Source organism: Lathamus discolor, chromosome 5 (genome assembly GCF_037157495.1).
Source record: "Lathamus discolor isolate bLatDis1 chromosome 5, bLatDis1.hap1, whole genome shotgun sequence".
In the NCBI taxonomy this organism is placed as follows: Eukaryota; Metazoa; Chordata; class Aves; order Psittaciformes; family Psittacidae; genus Lathamus; species Lathamus discolor.
The window spans coordinates 124,072,810-124,092,183 of NC_088888.1; the positions used below are offsets into that span (position 1 = coordinate 124,072,810).

At 40.1% G+C, this 19,374-nt stretch overlaps 1 protein-coding gene across 1 annotated transcript in view; it reads right to left on the reverse strand.

Annotated features, from left to right (window-relative positions):
* The window catches only part of EML6 (EMAP like 6), a 116,907-nt gene that overhangs the window by 79,626 nt on the left and 17,907 nt on the right, over positions 1-19,374 (reverse strand). The window contains exon 2 of the mRNA XM_065682510.1: positions 1,518-1,677. Within this exon, the coding sequence (XP_065538582.1) occupies positions 1,518-1,677 (160 nt within the window). The remainder of the gene's footprint in view (positions 1-1,517; positions 1,678-19,374) is intronic.

Genomic DNA, 19,374 nt, shown 5'->3' on the forward strand with positions numbered 1-19,374 from the left:
AGGGGTTGGAACTGGGTGATCTTAAGGTCCTTTCCAACCCAAAGCAGTCTGGGATTCTATGATTCTAAAAAGTATTATAGCAATAGCAATTTTGTTCTGTTGATTTGAGGGCTTTCTGATCTGATGTTTTTATTCCACAACTCCCAGGAACACCTTTTCCTTTAATTAGAATTGGCACAAGAGATTTCAGAGGAAATGGCTTTAATTTAAGAAAACTGGAGGAAAAAGGTTAAAAACTAGGCTTAAAATAGAAAGCTAGTTCCAGTTTCTAATGGGGAAATATCATCCATAGTGCTGTTAGCAATTCAAGTTACCCAATGCTTTTTAAACATGTTAAAGGCAACTGCTTACGTTGATGTCCTTAATTTCAGACTAATCTTTGGATAATGTGCAATAAAAAGTACTTTTGCTTCATCTGAGAATACATTTTATGAATTGTATGGCCAGTTCTGATCTCAAAATGAGTAATAAAAGCACTGTGTGGTCAGTGGAAGAGTTACAATAAAGCACTCTCAGTAGACAGCTACCTATCTAGCACATGATTTGAAGAACACCACCTAAAGGCAGTTTGCCCTCTTGGAATGCAATTGAGATGCACAAGTAACTACAAGCCCCAATACGGATGTGTGTAGATCCAGTACGGATCTAAGTATCAGCTCTAAGCATTCCTAGAAATAAGTTCAGCAACCAGCTATGAAGTATGACCACAGCAAGGACAAAATTGTACAGATAGATATTAATAAAGATATTTCTCAGGTTTATGTGGACTGTAGATCTATTTTCCTCCTACTTCATTGACAACTGAATGATTTTAATAGTTTGCCTCCAGGGAGAAAAACAGAAAAATCAATGTGTTTAGCTGTGAATACCTCATCATTAACTTATATTTTAAATTTTGTCTCAAATTACAATATAATCTAATCACATTGTACAAAGCCACACACTCTGTGCCCTAACCCCATTGTACAACTGACTGTGCACCCCAGCCAAGGAGACTCTCCCAGCAGTGAGCTTGCTGGAGTTCCTGAGCCAAAAACACTGCACTGTTGTGAGGCCTTTGCCAGGAACTGATCTCTTCGAGCAGCAGCAACAAAAATGTGGTGAAGCTCTGACATTTCAGCCACCCCGGGCCATTTCTTCTGTGGATATTTGTCCATCACCCAATGCTTCCATTTGACTTGAATGTTAGGTGCTGATTTTCATCTCAAAACCACCTTCTTTGAAAGAGCTGTATTTGCAGACCTTGCATTCTCCATCCCTGGAAGTGTTTGGATGGGGTTTGGAGCAACCTGGTCTAGTGGAAGGCATCCCTGCCCGTGGCATTGGGGATGGAACTGGATGAGCTTTAAGGTCCCTTCCAACCCAAACCAGTCTGGGATTCTATGATTAACAATTTAACAGTAATAGGGGTTTCAGCACTACAGCCATATAACTTCCTGAACATAAAATACTATGTGTACCTTCCAGAATCAGAAATCAAACTAAATTCACAACATAGAGAAAGAAGATATACAAACCTGGCCATCTGAATCAAAAGCTAAGCAGGCAACTCCATGTGTATGTGCATCCTTGAGGACAGACACAGTCTGTACGCGATAGGAGTCCCAGATGCAGATGTAAGGGTCCTTCCCCACCTGCCCTGTAGCTACTAAGGTTTTATCCGGGTGAACTGCAAGGCTAAAATAGAACACAGGTGAAGTTATAATACACTTTCTGGGTCAGGAAAATAGTATAAAATATAAAAATTAATTACAATATAACTTGATATGTTTTAATTCTCAAAAACTTCAGTTCCTTTTGGTTCATTGGCATGATGATAAAACCCATCTTCTAAACTGAGTTTATCCCCTTGTTTACTTCAAATAACGTTTTACTGAGACCAACATGGCTAGTGCAGGGTACAACCTACCATGTAATAATATTTAACTGGAAAACTGAAGGAAAACATAGACAGAGAATTTCTGAATACTTCTGGTTAGGAAGCTGAATAGACACAGGCTTTTATGTTAGTCTTTCATAGCTTTATAAAGCCAATGGATGAGTTTCTACAGTTTATTCCTCTTTTACACATCAGCTAGAACATTCTGAAATAAGGACCACTGGCTAAATAATGGATATATTTCACTATGAAAAGTACATGCAAGAAACACCCTCATCTTCACATGTTTAAAGACAGTAACCTCAGAAGAGACAGAGAAATATACTGTTTCTTCTATACTTGAACAATGACATATGTATTTTCAGATCTTTTAGTTACTGCTGCCTAAGGAGAGGTAAAATTGACTGTAATTTATCAGTTTACCCCATTTTCTCTAACAGCCAGTTAGAAATGGTACTTTGCACAACTGTCAGATCAAGCAGTATTTCTACTGCTTAAATCACAGAAAGGCGCCAGAGCTGCAAACACTGTTTCTGATTTTCAGCTATTAACTCCATAAGCATCCAGAAAGCTTGCTTTGACAATGAAAATGACATTTATTAAACATTCTCTGTGGTATTTGCACAGAGCTGTTACTGCAAGCTGCACTCTGGTGGAGGGAATCTTAGCAGAATCCAACTGCATGTCTGTTCACAATCCTTCAGAGATCTGAAAACCTCCACAGAATCCTTCTCACACCCCATTTAAGTGTGAACAGTAACATTTACTTCCATTTTGTTGTGTTGGGAGCATTCCTCTTGGATGTCAAACATTTTCTGGAACGAAGCAGCAGCATCATTTCAAAATAAACCATAAAATTCTGTTTTCCTCATCACATATAACAGATTTTCATTGGAGCACAGAAGACAAAAGGCTGCCATTTAGCAAACTTCATCCCACGTTAACAAGAGGAGTACAGGCTATCACTGGTGGCACCGTACCAGCAGCTCCTCTTTGCAATTACTCTCAGCTGTTGTCAAGCTGCTCTTCAGCCCTTGTGGTATTTTCTCACAAACCCCAGAGGATCTAGTTTGAAAATCTAGCTTGGGGGTGTTAATAATAAAAACCCACCCTAAGGAAATCTGAACACAAAGACAGTTTGACAGCGTTAGCCAGGAAAGAAATCTGAACAATATCTGAGCGAGCTACAGATGGCACGAGGAAAAATATCCTATCAATAAACTGACATTCAACAGATGGCTTAGGGAAGCTGAGGATTTCTGCTATCCCAGGAGTAGACAATACTAATTACTAAGAATATATCAAAAAACTTGAGGACTTTTCACAAATGTATGTATTCAATTTTTCATGTTAAAGAACAATTCATGCAGAAAGAACACAATGCCCAGTAAAAATGCTTGATCTGCTCCTGTACTTGCTCATTCCTCCTCTCCTTCACAGGCTTTGATTCTACATTATACTGTGTGTCAAGTAGCTCACCTCAATTCTAAACCCAGAGGGGGAATAAAGGATGACTCCACCATACTTAAGCTGTGATACCTATAATTACGTTAGAATACTTTTCTTCATTAAGAACCAGACTGAACAGATTAATTGGGCTCTTCTATCTCACTGCTAGGGCAGAACTGCAGCTTAATTATATCTATCTTTGCTTTGTACAGTTCAGTTTTCACATACTAGAACTTCCTATTCTACATTTTACATTCCCATTCCTGCATATAAGGTTAAGAACAAGAACATCTCCTACAACATAAACATGTCTGTACTGAACGCATCCGTTATTTGTTTTATCCTTTCTGATGCATGAAGTCAACTAGTGGGGGAGCTAAAATTAGGAACTAATATCAATTTTTGGCACCTAAATAAGCAGTCTGGTCTTTCAGAACCACTGAGGACATTCATCTCCTGCTAACAGCCTTTACAATGCACTACGACCGCCTACATTCAGTCTGGCTCTTAGATAACCAAGTGCTTATTTTTGGCAGACAGAACAGTGGGTTACATGAGTCCAATTTCAAGAACAAATCTCAGATACCTGTATATATGATTTACAGCTTTGTTATGTATTAAAATATTAAAATAGTATGTCCAACTGTACCTTGTATCTGTTGTGTGGATCAGTTCCTGTCTTCATGTTGTAAGATTTCTCCTGGAGCAGGTTCCACGACCTTCCCTCCCTTTTAAGATGAGTATGAACTTCATTGCTTGTGTTTTACATTTAGGTGCACTTATTCAACCTTTCTAAGCAAATATCCTGTATCTACACCATTTATTATGACATAACCTCACTATTTGCACCACTGGAAAATACTGAAATACTATGATATCGGTGCAACATGAAAATATGATTAGAACAGATTAGGGAATCAAACAACAGTAATTCATGGTACAGAAAAATAGTACTAGGCAATTACTTTCTATTCCTTTCAACAGGCAGAACATCTAGAAACACAATTCTTATGCAACCAGACAATTTTCTTCAAGTCACAGGCAACAGCTCTGCACATACCTGTCTGAGACACATCAGTGTACAACAGAGCTGTTCAGCTAAAGGGAATGGCTGGACCACTGTAGGCTTCACATCTTCAAGCAAGTCACAATTTCTCCAGTCCCACAGCCCCACCACACAACTTTTTCACCAAAATTTTCCCAAAATCTTCCATGAGAACATCAGCCACTGGAATAATATCCCCAGGATTCCCCAATGTTGGAAATATGTAAGATCGGGCTGGACAGGGTGCTGGAACACTGGATCACTGAGGTCCCTTCCAACCTGATATTCTATGATTCTATGATCTTAAAACCATGAGCATTTCTCTTAGACGTAATACATGTAATTCCCATGCTTTTCCTATAAGCACACTATACACATTATAGTAGCAATGGCTTTACTATGAATGAGCAGTGAGAGCAGGGTTGCTCTACAAGGAAAGATAAGCAGGGAACCAAGGGCAGCCATGGCAGCACAGGCAGTGCTGCACTGACCAGGCTGTATTCTCACAAGATCCAAGCAGAGAGGGCAGAAGAAATCTCAGAAGAAAAGGGAAAAAGAAGTGGACACTCTCTCACTAGAAGAAAGAGATGGGATAAAAGTAGCACAATTGCTGCTGGTACTGCTTGCTGGTAGTGGCAGTCACTTCTTCGCACAACTCGACCGTCTCTCAGTGGGCAGAGTAACAGGGGCAGATGCACATGTAGGGTAAGATGCTGAGATCAACTTCTTTGGAAGTGCATGTTCCCTTTCTTCTGGGAAGGCAAAGCAAGTAAAGGATTCCTGGCAGTCTGCTCTTGCGAGCAGCTGAATGTTTGTGTGTGTGCATAAAGCTAACAGTGAATTCCTACAGCACTCTGATGTGTTTGCAAAAAAGGGCTTTAATAAAAGTGCCTCGATGGGTACATCTTTTAAGCAAACACTCCATTTAAGACGAACCAAGGTAATATTTTAACATTTCACCTCATTAATAAAATGGTCTATTAGGAAGAAGAGATTTCAGGGAACATTGCCTCATCCTCCCCTTCCAAGATCAGCAGTTCTGATTGTAGCACCCAAGGCTGGAACCCCATTAATGTAGGATGATTAAAGATGCCAGTCGTGTTCCAGCAGGGTCTGATGAAATGCTGTATCAAAGTCATTAGTGGATCCATCTGGTCTGGAGGCCCTGCCAGATGGTAAACTCCTGCTTCCTCCGCAATTTCTGGTGCAATAATACCCGCTCCAGGTTTTTCTTCTTCTTTTGTAACCACTTTGGAAATTCAAGGGACTGAAAATATTTGTTTCTTGTCTGTATTTAATTTTTTTTTTTGGTTTTATGTAACAGGTTCCATACACTAAAGTACATACAATACACATTGAGTTTAAACTGAAATGGAACCGAGTAGAACAGATTACATAGGGAAATTGATCTACTTCAAGTAGTTGAATTGAATATTCAATTGCAATTCGTGTATTGAAATTGTTCCCAAGCTGTGGATAAAACACTTTTTCCTTCACAAAGCATACAGGCAAGAAACCGGAGAATTGCAGGTCCTGGAAAGAATGGATGACTGGGAAGAACAAAAAAGGGATGAGGGAATTGATGACGGTTGAGGAAGAGAAGGCTCAGGGTGGATTTAAGGACAGTCTTCCAGAACGTCCAAAGCAGTTACAGAGAAGGTGGAGGTGCTCTTTTCACAAGGATGCAGGGTGAGAGGACAAAAGGCAAGAGACACAAGTTCCTTCATGGGAAATTGTCTGGATACAAGAAAAATGTTCTCCACCATAAGAACAGCTAAAGATTGGGATAAGTTGCCTAGAGAAGTGGTAAGAACGCCCCTCGCTAGACAACGATTCAAGACTTACTTGGCCTGACAAGACCCTGAATAACCTAATCCGAGGTCATGCTCTCAAGAGAAAGTTGCACTGGATGATCTCCAGAGGCCCCTTCTAAATTAGACTTTGCTGTTATTCCCAATACTGAAATACATCCAGAAAGTCTGAAATAATCAAAGTAAAACCACATTTTGACTCACAGCAGTTTACTTGCATTAGATAATTGCTCCTTGATGCTGCAGAAAGCAAGCAACCCTGTTATCTTTAATACATACACATGGAATTGATAGGTTTGTGGAGGTCTTGAAATGGGTGGATCAGAGAAGAGATAGAAGTTAAAAACTCACCATTCTAAGTCTTTTAAATATATCATAGCATTATCCTATTTATCAGACAGCCAAAAGACTTTTTCACTGCAGCAACTGAAGGCTGAACATTTGCTTTTATGGTTTTGAGTGTGTAATTTTTCAAGGTATGTTTTCTATTCATAAATGTCACATTAATATGAACCTTTTTATAACCGTCCTATTTACTCTTGTTTGATTAACATGAATCCAGTATATACACTTCTCATACAAACTAAAACTAGTTTCCAGAACATCCCACCTGACAAACGAGGATTGCTCTTTGAAAGAGGAAGTAAACACCTCCAGTTCTGAATGAAGTCAATGTGGATTCTGGATTTCCCATCAATGCAATTCACCTTCAGTGCTAGGGCTGTTTTCCACCTAAAGAGGATTTGATGCTATTCTAAAATAACTCCAGACTGTTAGACACCGATAAATCATTCCCTACTTCAAATCCACCCTGGTTTAAATTTGCCATAACTTTAATGTTTAGACAGACTTTTACAGGATTAAGGTCCAACCCAAAGCATTCTATGATTCTATGAACTATGCAGTTTTATGTAACTCTGCTATAGTGATAATGAAGACTTGGGGAGATACAGCTACTGTCTGTATCTGAGTAGTTCTCTTCAGAAATAAATGAAATCATTTGGTTTTGTGCTCAAGATCTGCTAAACCTCTACATTTCAGCAGAACAGAGAACATAGTGGGTTTTTCCTCAGAAATCAGGTCAAACTTCTTGCCGAGTACTCAGGGCACTGACTGTGCCACGCTTGGATGACAGACAGATAAATTACACAACTCTGTTTTTTTCTGAAGACTTTGTAGCAAAAAATACCTCTGAAGAAAAAATGCTTCCAAGAAGCTCCAAGCCTGCCCTGAAATAGGCCATTATGTGCCAGCAGGTATGGTCTTTGTTGTCTCCTTCTGCTCTGTGCTGTGAGTTCTCTGCATAGAAGGAAGTGACACTTTCAAGATCCTGACAGACCACGGGCATGTTTAAAGACCAGGAAGCTTTCCAGCTGCATTTTACTGATCACGCAGTGCTAAGGACAGAGCTGTCTTCACGTATCAGCAAAGAACACTCTTTAGGAATTCCTCATTTCACAGAACAAAATGAGTTCCTTCTTCAGTGGTGGGGTCAAAAGGGAAGACTGCACAGACGGAACACAATCATCAGCCAAATAAGGCAAGATGCAGCCTGAGTTCTAAAGGAAGCATGGGAATAAAGACCAGCAGTTAAATTGGAAATGTGGGGGACTGCAGCAGCATAGGAACAACGGAAAGGAAAGGGGAGGGAGGAAAAGGGAAGAAGAACAAAGTAAGAACAAAGCAACCTGCACAAACCCCACTAGATCATGCTGTTAAAATGGAGAGAAGCATTGAGAAGGAAACTCCAGGAATTTGACATGCTTATTCTGTGTATATTCTCCTTAGAGATTACTTCCAGGACACAAATACCACAATTATCATTAGAGGGAAATCAGGGTCTTAATTATGGAGTCTGCTGTGCATGTACACAGCTCCCAACCTTTTGCTCTTCCAGGGCAAGCCTGTGACCCCACATGCTGTGAGGAGCTGGCAGGCACATCACACGCCAGGATAACCGATTCTATTTGACATGTACCACAGTGCAGACAGAGGAAACCAGCCTGGGAGAACAGAGATCTGCTCTGGTGGCTCCGATACATGCAGAGACTCTCTGTGTCTGTATGCATGTACAATGCAATTAATGCACACACTCATACAACTGAATCAGTTTTTATACACATGAACATATAGCTACAATAATAAACTGAAATATAGACATTTCTATATAGAAAATATAGAAATGTTGCCACAAACTTCTTGCAAACTCAAGTACAGAACATACTTGTCCTGAAAAAATTAGACTTTGATGGGAACACCACTGGGTAAGGGCAATGACAATTTATTTACTGGCTTGATATCTATATGGTAATATCTTGCTTTTTATAACACAGAACAGCATATGTTTTTTAAGAAATATGTTTTTAAGACCATCTGGCAAATAAGGCATTTTTGAGGTCGAAGCTTTTACTAACTATTCCGCTGCTTGCTTTTCCCCTCCATACTCCCTGTGTAGGAAGAAAAGTGATAGAGCTAGAGGTTCTAGCATTTAGTCACCATTCAGCACTGCCTTCCCACCTAGAACAAGCCAGTGCTGGCTCACCTGCTCAGCAGCAGTTTCTGAATTGGGTGGCCTGCTCCAGCCTATCTGCTTGTCAGAGGAAGTGAACACCTCCAGCTCTGAATGAACCCAACGCAGCCTGGGATTGGAAATCACTGCGTTAGGCTTGGCACTCCTGACTGGTCTTGGCCACAGACTGAGTCTAAGATTAATCATTTATGAAGCGGATGTGCAGCTCAGGGCTTAATAGAGGTCTTTAAAGCACACACATTAATAGCTGTTGTTATGCTAAAGTCTGTTTAAGGTGTCCTGGGACTGCAAGGGGCATTTTGACAAGGATTTTACTTCTCATGGTGGGTGGAATGGTGACAGAAGCATAATCATTCCTGCCACTCTAAAACTGTCCTTGGAAAATCACTGCTGACCTGCTCCCTGTGCCAGTGTTTGTTGTTCAAGCCTATGGAGATATTCCACCACACTTCAGTAGGGTTTGTTCAGCTGCTCAGTGCTTATTAGAAGCCCTAACAGACCAGGCCCATAAGGCTGTGTAGGCAGCCTAGCAGAACATGGGATTTGTGGTTGCACCATGGAGCTACAGGGGGGGTCACAGAGTCAGGCCCGATTTAAAGACTAAATTGCTTTTGATCAAGTGATTAAAATTTCCCCAATGACAGAAGAGAAAAAGAAGCAAGCAAAAAAATCCCCAAACTCTTAAAATTTAATGTTCTGAGCAAAAGTGTTCTGCATTTTAATTAGGGCCAGCTCTGATTTACACCCATGCATCTGTACACTGAGAAACATTTGGCAGGTTTAATAAGAGGACACTGCAGCACTGTGGTTCCTCATCACACATGGCTAAGGTAGCACAAAGGTCACACAGCTCTCTAGTGACATATTATCCTCATGCATATTTATTCCATATGTATCTCATGGATATTTTGCAACTCTGAGCTTCTGCCAGTGAAAAGAAGTCCAAGGAGATGTTATCCAAAGCCCATTTAATGGCATTGAAAGGTAAGTAGAAACAATGGTTGGTAGCCTCATGAATCAAGGGTTTTGAGCAACAAGTGAGTGACCAGGGGAAAACATGCAGTGCTTATCAGCTGCACTACACCAAACTGACCCTACTGGGTAAATCTGAGGTTAAACTACCATATACCAGTTTTGCCCTTCATCTTTTACATGCATGCACAGAGTTGGCATCTGAGTCTAATTACATTTTGCATTCATGATGATGACTGCAGCATGCTGCAATATCTGAAAATAATCCCCCAAATGACACAACTATGAAATTTCTGGGAATTTTCAAATGTAGCACGGTATGGCTATTTTTTCTAGAAAGACCTGAAGATAGGGGAGATTCAGGCTGGGTGTGAGGAAGAAACTCTTTACAATGAGGGTGGTGAAACACTGGCACAGGTTGCCCAGAGAGGTGGTGGCTGCACCATCCCTGGAGACACTCAAGGCCAGGCTGGAGGTGGTTCTGGGCATCCTGATCCTGATGGTGTCCCTGCTCATTGCAGGGGGATTGGACTGGGTGAGCTTTGAACGTCCCTTCCAACCCAAACTATTCTAGGATATACTGGAAAGAGAGGGTCCTGGCCCATGCTGAGAGAAGTATGGTGGTGCTGCTAAACAAACAGCTGGATAAAGTTGTGCTGATGTGTGGAGTTTAGCCAGGACAGCGATAGTACTTCTGGTCTGAAAGAAAACTTAGTGGGGCTGGTTTTGTGTAGAAACAGAGCAGGAAGGTATCAAAGCTATACATTAGAAGAGGGAATAGACTTTTCAGATACCTGAAGCATTTCTGGATAAGCTTTTGCTGCATAGCCTCAGTCATGGCCTGCTTGAAAATTACAGGTATGTAAGTGTGAACATCATAGAAACCACTGAAAAAGACTGTAGAGACTCTGGCCAAAAGACATGTAAATAAATACCATGACAGATATCTCTGGATTTAACCATCATGATTTGGCAAAATCAGGAAGATGGAGCTGAATCAATTATTCTAAAGAAAACCATACTAGAATTGAAGACTAAAAACAAGGGCAGGAAAGAGGAAAGAGCTTTTTAGTTCAGCATTATATTTGCCCCCTTCCCTATTCTGTGTTTATAAAACTTAAATGGACAATGTAAGATATTTTGAAATATAATGCACAACAAAACATTAAGTAGATTCTTAGTCTCTGAAGTTGAGATAAAACCAGCAACATAAATGATACCAGGTTAACTCAGTACATAGAAAACAGATTATGCACTGCTGCAGATTTAGTATTGCTCAACAAAAACGAGCAAAACGTTCACGTTCATCTGGTAGAAAGAATTTCCAGGCCAGTGTGAACACTGGGATTCAAAATACAGATTTTATCTTATGTATAAATTGCAAGTTAAGAAATCATGGCCACTGTCACATGTTGTAGCCTCTTTTATTTCACCCAATTTCAGTCTGACTCCCTTGAAATACTAGTTCCGAAGTGCAGTCCAAACAGATGACATGAACTGTGCATGGCTGCTGGTAATCAAACTGTTTATCTTTGTGATTCCATCACACTCCAGGGCTGAAACATCTAAAAATGGACTTGATGTAGCTGTGCCTTTTCTCCCAGTGCAAAGATGTGATCATAATTGAGGAAAAGATTAAGCCAACAGCTCTAAAACTGGTGGTCACAATGAACAGCAAATATCTGTGCACTGATTAATAGCCCACAGCATGATGATGTCAATCAAGCTGTACCAGTGTTGCTGCAGATGGGTACTATGCTTGACAGCACAGCTGAAGGTATTCTTTCCACAGGCTGGTTTGGTAATTAGCTGCTTTGGGATTTCCTGGATCTACTCTGCTTTTTCTACAGCTAACAGTCATCAATGAATGCAGCTGTAACTCAAATATGCAGATTACTCAACACAAGCCAAGTCAAAATATCTGCAGAAACATCTGAGAAAGAGGAGGGAGGAAATGGGAAGAAAATCATGGAAACAGGACAGACATAGACATAGCTAATAGAAAGAGGCACCAAGATGGAGTTCAAAATGAATAAAACATAGATGTGACCAAAATAACCAAAAAGCCCAGAGAAGAGCAGTCAAGGACAAACTGGAAGTATTGTAGAGAAGAAGGAAAAGCACCCCTCCCCTGTCATAACTTTTCTGGATTACTCTTTCATTTTTAGTTTAAGAGATTTCATCTCATCCTTTTGAAAATCCCTGGGTCTGTTCACACTTACGACAAGTTGTGTGATCTGACATCTCATCAGCCTTTAAAAGATTCACACAGGGGGGATAATACTGCTTGCAAAGGTTTGCCTTTAACTGGTCAGCAGGGAGAAGGGGTTTAAGCTGAGGGAAACTATTCTTCAAGTGCCATGACTGCATAGTGTTAGAGCTGCATTCTACTCTGATATTCTTCTCATGATAATCCTGACACACAATGTTTTGAGTTTAAGCAATTTAATGGAAAGAAGTAGAGAAAAGCAAGCACTTGATTCAATAATCCATCAAACAAACACATTGAGCTGCACTTGATCAGTCAGAAGCAGATGATGACTCTTCTTGCACAGAATAAATGTGGTTGGAGAAAAACATTAACTTTTAGGTGCCCTAGACTATGGGGAGTTTTCAGTGCTCCTGAGGATGCTTTTGCCTCTTATGAACACCACATTTCTCATTATTTCACACAAATGTGAAGACAAGACCTGCAATTTTGTTCCTGTTCAAAAATAGGGTATCGTTACATGGGATGATCATCAGGTCTGACCGAGGGAGATAAAACAAGCTTTCTGTGCTGGAGAAGGAATTACACTTCAGTTTGCTTTTGTACTTTCTGAATGACAGCAGTCCATATTCTGCAGCCAGTTACACCTCCACAGGGTCACAGATCTCTAGGCATAATGAAGGGCAGAATATCGCACAGTGCGGAGGAACTGGAAGTATCTCCACTAGCCAAGTGGTAACTTGGTAACTAGCAGTTTTTCTTTGTTGAGCATGCTGTAGTAGAAGACGTGTAACACTGACACATTGGCTGTATATATATGGATGTGGCCCAGTTTTAGGACTGCTGCTAGGCAGCAATAAAACGTTGTCAAACTTCTAAGTCATCATGGTGGAGCGCCTGAGATCAGCTACACTGTGTTGTAATTAGGAGTTGTAGTTCTACTTTGTCTAAACTGAATTATTTTGCTCCCTTAAGAACTGCAAAAAGGACAGAACTGTTAATGCCATTTTGTTGTAGCCAGCTGAAAGCTCATGTTCACTTTGGTTCTTGGAGAAACTATCTTCCCTTGTATTTTAGAGGGTAAAAAATAGCAGAAATAGGAAAGCAAATCTTGTATGATTGCAGAGAAATCCTGCTCCTTTTGGCATACTGAAGTGAATAACAACAAGGATCAGATCGGAGCAGAGAGCACTGCAGAGTACACAGAAGCCATATTTAACGTTAAATGGGTCTATACTACAAATTTCTAGTTACAGTGCATCAGTGGCATGGCTGTGAATACCAGTTTTATGAGGCCTCTCACCAGGCTCCTGAAACCCTGTTTCACCAGCTAATTGTGGAGAACACAAATGCAAACACTGTTCCTGAAAACTCAGAGACTGTTTTTAACACATACATGTTATAAATCCATTTTCCCTTTTCCTAGCAGTTAAAACAATAAAAGTTTCCATACAAAACCCCATGAAGCTATTTTATCTGTCAAGAAGTGCAGTTACTAAAATAAATTACCATTGTTATCTTGCTTTATATTGTCTACATACCCTGAAGGTTTTAAGTATTTGGTGTCTGTTTTATATGATGTATATACAAAGGTTCTGTATCTCAGTTGCCAACTATAATAACAAGAAGCTACTACAGCCCACCCAGCATTAGACTTCAGTTTTAACCATATAGAATCATGGGTTGGAAGGGACTGCTAAAGCCCATCTGGTCCAACCCCCCCACAGCGAGCAAGGACATCTTCAACTAGATCAGGTTGCGCAGAACCACATCCAGCTGGGCCTAGAATGTTTCCAGGAATGGCACAAACCTTCTTTCCTAACAGAATTTATCTGGTTTCCCAGAGCTTGTTCTAGCTGCCCTGGCTCAAAGGCATGTCACCCAGCTATAGCTTATTATTAAACAAACAGCAGCTGAGTATCATTACCTTTTAAGACCATAACAGAAAATAATTAAGGACTAAAACCAAAGCCTTGGTTTCACCATACTCTGCTGTACTTCTGATGGTGAAGTTAAGCAGCATCATGGCAAACCCTGTAACTTGGTTCACCAAAAACACACCAATACTCTGCACAGAAAATCCAGAAAGGTAAAGCAGTAAAACACACTTAGAAGTTCATTGTGATCAGTGTTCCACCGCTTACACCTTTTAACCGTCTCTCCACCACAGCCTTTGTCAGTCATTGCAACACAGGTGATTTAAGCTATTGCTGATTTGAACCACTAAATAGTGAAAGATCTGCCTCTGAATGGGGAAAATACTGAAAGATTTGAGGAATTATTTTCCAGTTTCTTCATCAAACAAAACTAGAAAATGTTTTAAGGTTTGGGGTTTTGTTTGGAAAAGCAGGAATAAGCAACATAAATGCTTACCAGGTCTTGGAGCAGCTTCTTTAATTCCAGTTTAACAACTGAATTCTGCATCTAACCCACATCTATTGTCCCCTCCCTCTTCCAGGTGCTCCACATAAGCTCCAAACAGAAAGCCCTGGCAAGTCCAGGTGCAGGTCCTTAATTGCTTTTTGTACCTTCTAACTTTTGGTTTCTCAAGTTCAGGTGGTCAAGTAGAGGTGAAAGACTCATTTGAGAAAAATGTGGGCTTAGCCAATGTTAGACACCAGAAAGTCCTCACAGACAGAGCTGGATTTTACCAGGAAAAGCTGAAATTCAAGTCTGCATTGGTTTGGAATCGCAGAATTGATTCTACAGTCCAGATCTTTTTCACAGTGAAATCACTAGTGTCCAAAGCACAGACATTACACTAAACTCTACATGTAAGGAATCCTGGAATGGTTTGTGTTGGAAGGGACCTCAAAGCTCATCCAGTTCCAACCCCTGCCACGGGCAGGGACCCCTTCCACTGGAGCAGCTTGCTCCAAGCCCCTGTGTCCAACCTGGCCTTGAGCACTGCCAGGGATGGGGCAGCCACAGCTTCTCTGGGCACCCTGTGCCAGCGCCTCAGCACCCTCACAGGGAAGAGCTTCTGCCTAAGAGCTCAGCTCAGTCTCCCTTCGGGCAGGTTCAAGCCATTCCCCTTGGCCTGGCCCTACAGGCCCTTGTCCAAAGCCCTCTCCAGGTTTCCTGTAGACCCTCTTTAGGTATTGGAAGGCTTTTATAAGGTCTCCTGAGAGCCTTCTCTTCTCCAGGCTGAACAAGCCCAGCTCTCAGCCCTCTGATCATCAGTTAAGAGTGTTCACTTTGCCAAGTGGAAGTTTTCAGATGTCTGGGAAAAGGCATCTCATTTTGAAACCTTATACTGAAATAAATTACTTATTAATCAAAGGTAATGAAAGGACACCATTTTAATAGGAATCTGACTCATGGCACTATCTGCAGCTATTTAAAATGTTTCTAAAACAGGTGCTCAAGCTGAAGAAGCTTCACTTGTGAAAATAAGCCTAAATAAGGCCAACATATGTCTCAGAAAGTCTCCATGATGATGTATCTATTTGCTAGTGGAATCCTCTGAAGATCCCAGACACAGGCATCAGGACTCCATCTCTGACTATTACACTAAATGCAGAAACTGGGAATGGGAGGACTGGAGGTGAGAATGTCTAAAGACAGAGTTCTTGAATCTTGCAGCAGCAGAAGTGTGTGGGACTAGCAAGATCTGCTTCTTTACAGAAATTGTGAGCTCAAAATCTCCCCAGCTCCTCACTGCTGTTAGATGGAAGTTTACTAGCAAAGGATTTATCTCACCTCCTTCTAGCTGTTAATCACACAGAGGAAATGTAAAGGTTAAAGGACTGTAAGAGCTTATGTAAAACATAAACTATATGTACAGTTAGTTTAGTGCCTCCCTTTTCATCACGATAACAAAGGAATTACCTTTTCTTCCTGAAGGCAATATAGAAAAACATCCACTACAAACAAGAGCAGATGCCACAGAGATCTGCGAAAGGAAACCCGGAGTTATTTCTTCACAAACTGCAGGTAAACGATGACCACATCTGGGCCATACCATCTGTGGCCTTAAGCAATCTGAGAACCATAACTCAAAGAATCTCAAGAAACTGTCATTTTACCAGAGTGATTTAAGAGTCAAATTCTGCTAAGTTCCTGTAAGAGTGATGTTTTAGGATACTGGCTAACAAAACTCAGCCTAACGCTGATATACTTCAATGAGACACCTACATTTCCTATTAAAACTACTGAAACTACTGTAAGACCTAGACAAATACATGAATGCCTTTAAAAATGTCCCTTCACTCAACACATACAAGTACTGTTGAGTTTATCTTTACAGAAATGACTCTAAGAATATGAAGATATAACCCTTTGCCAAAGAAGTGTAAAAGCCCAAACCATGTGTATTAAACAAGTTTCTCCCACCCATATCTGCTGAAAGACAGAAATTCACTCTGGTCATTTTTAGAACTGAACTATATACAGAAATTATAATCAGGAAAAGGTTAATTTCCTGTGATATTACTAAACATTTAATGCCCTGTTATGCAAGTACTTTTTATGCTTTTCTAATCATACAATCATAGAATCATAGAATAGTTTGAGTTGGAAAGGACCTGAAGATCATCCAGTTCCAACCCCCCTGCCATGGACAGGGACACCTCACACTAAACCATCCCACCTAAGGCTCTGTCCAACCTGGCCTTGGAACACCTCCAGGGATGGAGCATTCACAGCCTCCCTGGGCAACCCATTCCAGTGCCTCACCACCCTAACAGGAAAGAATTTACTCCTTAGATCCAATCTAAACTTCCCCTGTTTAAGTTTGAACCCATTACCCCTTGTCCTGTCACTACAGTCCCTGATGAAGAGTCCCTCCCAAGCATCTTTATAGCCCCCTATAGTAATAATAAAAAGGATAAAGAGGTAGATGGCTTTATTAGCTACTGAGTACATCAAGTTCACCCTAGTCTGGTGCTCCATACAAAAGCAGACTGCCTGAAGAGGTAGAAAGCCCATGAGAAAGTTTGATTATATTATTCCATCAACCTGCCACAAAAGGAATAATTTATTGTTTAACAAAGTAAAAGAAAGAAGCAGCTTCAAATGTAAATGTTAATACTAATTACACAAGCCAAAGTAAATCTTTGGGGTTTTTTTTCTTTTGGAATCTGTATAATGTTGTATATACTTTAAAAATGTATTTTTTTGAGGTTAATGGGGGCATGAGCAGTGCTTTCAGATGAGAAACTGTAGTTCATCACGACTAGAAAATCAAATTACTTCTTAGACTTCTAAAATATAAAATCTTACTCTTGAGATTATAATCCCAAAAATCAGATGTTAATACCAACATAGTATTTTAACGCTATTTAGGAAGAATATGCAGACTTCCTTCAATTTTTGTGATAACTGAAAGCATATTAAGACTATACATATGTGCATAACAATGTATATAAAACATGAAGAGCATGCACACACAGGCTAGTATATAGTTTGAATCTAAGGAAGCCCAGGGTGTGTACCCTGGGTACTGTATAAAAGACAAGATGTGGGTGCCTCAGGCATCCCTTGCACCTGCTCTCCACCGAGATTCACCAGCTCCTCGGCTGCAGGTGACAGCAGAATCTACTTCTCCCAAAAGTCTCTAACCTACAAAGGGAGGACTCATGAATTAGTATTGCTAAAAGCAATAGGAATGATAGATAAGAAAGTTCAAAGAGTTTCAAGCTGTCTACCTTAATGCCAGCTAAAATCCACCAGGACAACTCAAAAGAACAGGATGAGAGTGCCTAGAATCACAGAATGATTCTATTTTCCTCTCAAGAAAAAAGCCAAACATATTATTTGGCACCACATTCATAAATGTGACATTCCATAAAGCAGAAGAAGGAAACACAACAAGGTTGTCTCATGTAATATGTTTCAGGCTTTAGCTGCAAAGCTAAATCAACTATATACAGATTTCATTCTTCATTAGCTTCAGAACAGAAGCATATGAGAGCAAAGACAACTACTAGGAGTTAAATAAATCAATATGCTGTTTTCTCAATAATTGTTTACACTGTCATAAGGTTTCAAGTGTGCATTAAAATGTAATTTAAGATTTGAATGCAATAAATCTGCCTAATTCAAATTACTGCATCTACAGCATCTATGGGATGTTGCATACATTTGGCATACTTGGGGTACGGCTTCTAAAATGTGCTACAAAACAGCTTCTGAGCCGATTTAGGTATTCATGTCTTGTGTTGTGCTCTCAGTGTAGATCAAATAGATCAAATGGGAAGCAGACATATTTTAAGTGATAGTGCATTGGAGGAATTCCCAGATTTGCCACAGAAGGAATAACAAAACTAAGGCTATTTGTCCTTTGGGATTCCATGCAAGTGGCACCTAAGCTGGCTAGCTGAAAATATGCCCAGGACCATTACAGTCTGCAGCACTCAGACACCTGCAGCTCAGCCATCAGCATTGCCTGATTACTTTTGTGTTTCTGAAAGCAGAATATTAATACATCTGACTGATGTGAGACACATTATCCACATTCTTCTCTTCTCACTGGCAAAAATACCAGACTAGTGGAGAAACAACTCGAATCTTAATATATGTTGATTTATACACTGTATTTTGCATAAATTTGCTCTTATTTTGGTATTATGCGGGCAGCTGGAATAAGTAAAAAAAGATCTGCATTCTTCCCTGGCCTAAAAACACATTGAAAACCAGAGTTTCCTTTTCAGATTCATGATTTAAATAGTAAAATAGTAAAATTATATACTTTGGCTTTTATGATCTCATAATGAAGTCATAAATATATTTAGAAACATTTGTATTTTCACTTTGGAAATGAGCCTCATAACCTGACTGGAACACACCTCAACAAAGAAAAATGAAAGTGGTGTTTTCTTCTTTACATGGCATTAGATAATACTCTTTTTTTATTTCTTTGGAAACGACTGTTTAAGTTTAATAACATTCAAGTTAACTTATTTGGCTGAATATATGGCTCACTTTGCTTTTTTATTATTTTATGAACTATATGTGACAGCCTATCAATGTTAAAGCAAGTAGGTGTTCCACATTGAAGAAAGATTTGAAACTAAGATTAATGAGACTAAAAGCCAGAGTCGCGATAGCAAGATCTTTCACATGTGAAGCAGACCCTGAAAAGCCCCAAGCCTGCTCTCCTGAAATCCACGTTTACAATCTCAATTTCCTCACTGCTGCCCCTCAGGATCCTGAATTTCACTACCTCAATGGCCACTGCAGCCAAGCCTCCTCCTGACATTGACATCTCTGACCTGTTCTTGTCGGCGAATACAGGGTCCTACAGGGTGTCACCTCTTGTTGGTTTCTTGAATGCAACAGAATAAATCTATATATTCAGTTATGTTATATTCATTAAGAAACCTAAATACCCCACCAGGTGCAGTTCAACAGTGTTAAACAAAAACACCAAAACTGAAGACTGCTATACATTTTTCCAACAATTCCTCTTTTCAAACCCACCTCCCCATCTCTACAGTAGGTCTAGGAAGAGGACCCCTTTTACATTTTTGTTTTATC